Source organism: Equus przewalskii, chromosome 5 (assembly GCF_037783145.1).
Source record: "Equus przewalskii isolate Varuska chromosome 5, EquPr2, whole genome shotgun sequence".
In the NCBI taxonomy this organism is placed as follows: domain Eukaryota; kingdom Metazoa; phylum Chordata; class Mammalia; order Perissodactyla; family Equidae; genus Equus; species Equus przewalskii.
Genome location: NC_091835.1, coordinates 73,372,688 through 73,373,936, shown reverse-complemented (window position 1 = coordinate 73,373,936; position 1,249 = coordinate 73,372,688). Strand labels below are relative to the sequence as shown.

General features: G+C 40.1%; 1 protein-coding gene across 1 annotated transcript; it reads left to right on the top strand.

Moving 5' to 3' along the window:
• LOC103551516 (olfactory receptor 6C1-like) lies at window positions 1-977 on the top strand. The gene has a single exon (XM_008521040.2). The coding sequence runs from the start codon at window positions 21-23 to the stop codon at window positions 975-977; it is 957 nt and encodes a 318-aa protein (XP_008519262.1). The 5' UTR covers window positions 1-20.
• Window positions 978-1,249: the final 272 nt, after the last annotated feature.

Below are 1,249 nucleotides of genomic sequence, written 5' to 3'. Positions count from 1 at the left end.
AACAAATATGTAACTGAAGAATGAGAAACCAGACAGAAATAACAGGGTTTGTCCTCCTGGGACTGTCAGATGACCCAAAGCTCCAGGTGGTGATCTTCGTCTTTCTGCTCATCTCCTACATGCTCAACATCACTGGGAACCTGACCATCATCACCCTCACCCTGCTGGATTCCCACCTCCAGACCCCCATGTATTTCTTCCTCAGAAACTTTTCTTTGTTAGAGGTTACATTCACGAGTGTCAGTATACCCAAGTTCCTGAGCACCATTATTTCAGGAGATAAAAGCATTTCTTTTAACAATTGCATGGTTCAGTTATTTTTTCTCATTCTCTTGGGAGTCACTGAATTTTACCTTCTGGCTGCCATGTCCTATGACCGTTATATTGCCATCTGCAAGCCTCTGCATTACATGACCATCATGAATCGGAGAGTCTGCACACTCCTTGTCTTTGCTTCCTGGCTGGCTTCGTTCTTAATCATATTCCCATCACTCATGCTATTCATACAGCTTGATTACTGTAAGTCCAATGTTATAGACCATTTTACTTGTGATTATTTTCCCTTACTACACCTTTCTTGTTCAGACACAAAACTCCTAGAGACAATGGGGTTTTCCTTTGCTGTGTTTACTCTAATGTTCACTTTGGCATTGATATTTCTCTCTTACATATATATCATCAGAACTATTTTGAGAATTCCTTCTACTAGTCAGAGGACAAAGGCTTTTTCCACGTGTTCTTCCCACATGATTGTCATCTCCATCTCTTATGGCAGCTGCATTTTCATGTACATTAATCCATCAGCAAAAGACAGAGTGTCTTTGAGCAAGGGAGTTGCTGTGCTCAACACCTCAGTGGCCCCCATGCTGAACCCCTTTATTTACAGCCTGAGGAATCAGCAAGTCAAGCGAGCCTTCGTGGACATGGCGAGGAAGACTGCATTGTTCACAAACAATTCTAAACATGTAGTGTCATGAGTTAGAGGTACAGTGAGGGGAAATTTAAAATATAAGTACGAATTTTGAGTAACTCCTTCTAATCGGCATAGCCTCTCTGTTATCCTTGTTTTTCTCTTTCTTTTTTCTAGCGTTTACAGGCATATTTGTTTAACATACTTTTCATTCCATTAAAATACATTCCTTGTGTCTTTGTGACTCCCCCTTCGTTGCACAACTTTTTAAATTACAGCCTTTTCAATAATTATTTTGAAAGCGAAATTGTGTTTGAGGTTTTTTTTCGGGAACATAAA

Coding starts and splice junctions, on each gene's coding strand:
- LOC103551516 (XM_008521040.2), top strand. CDS start 21: ATGAGAAACCAGACAGAAATAACAGGGTTTGTCCTCCTGGGACTGTCA.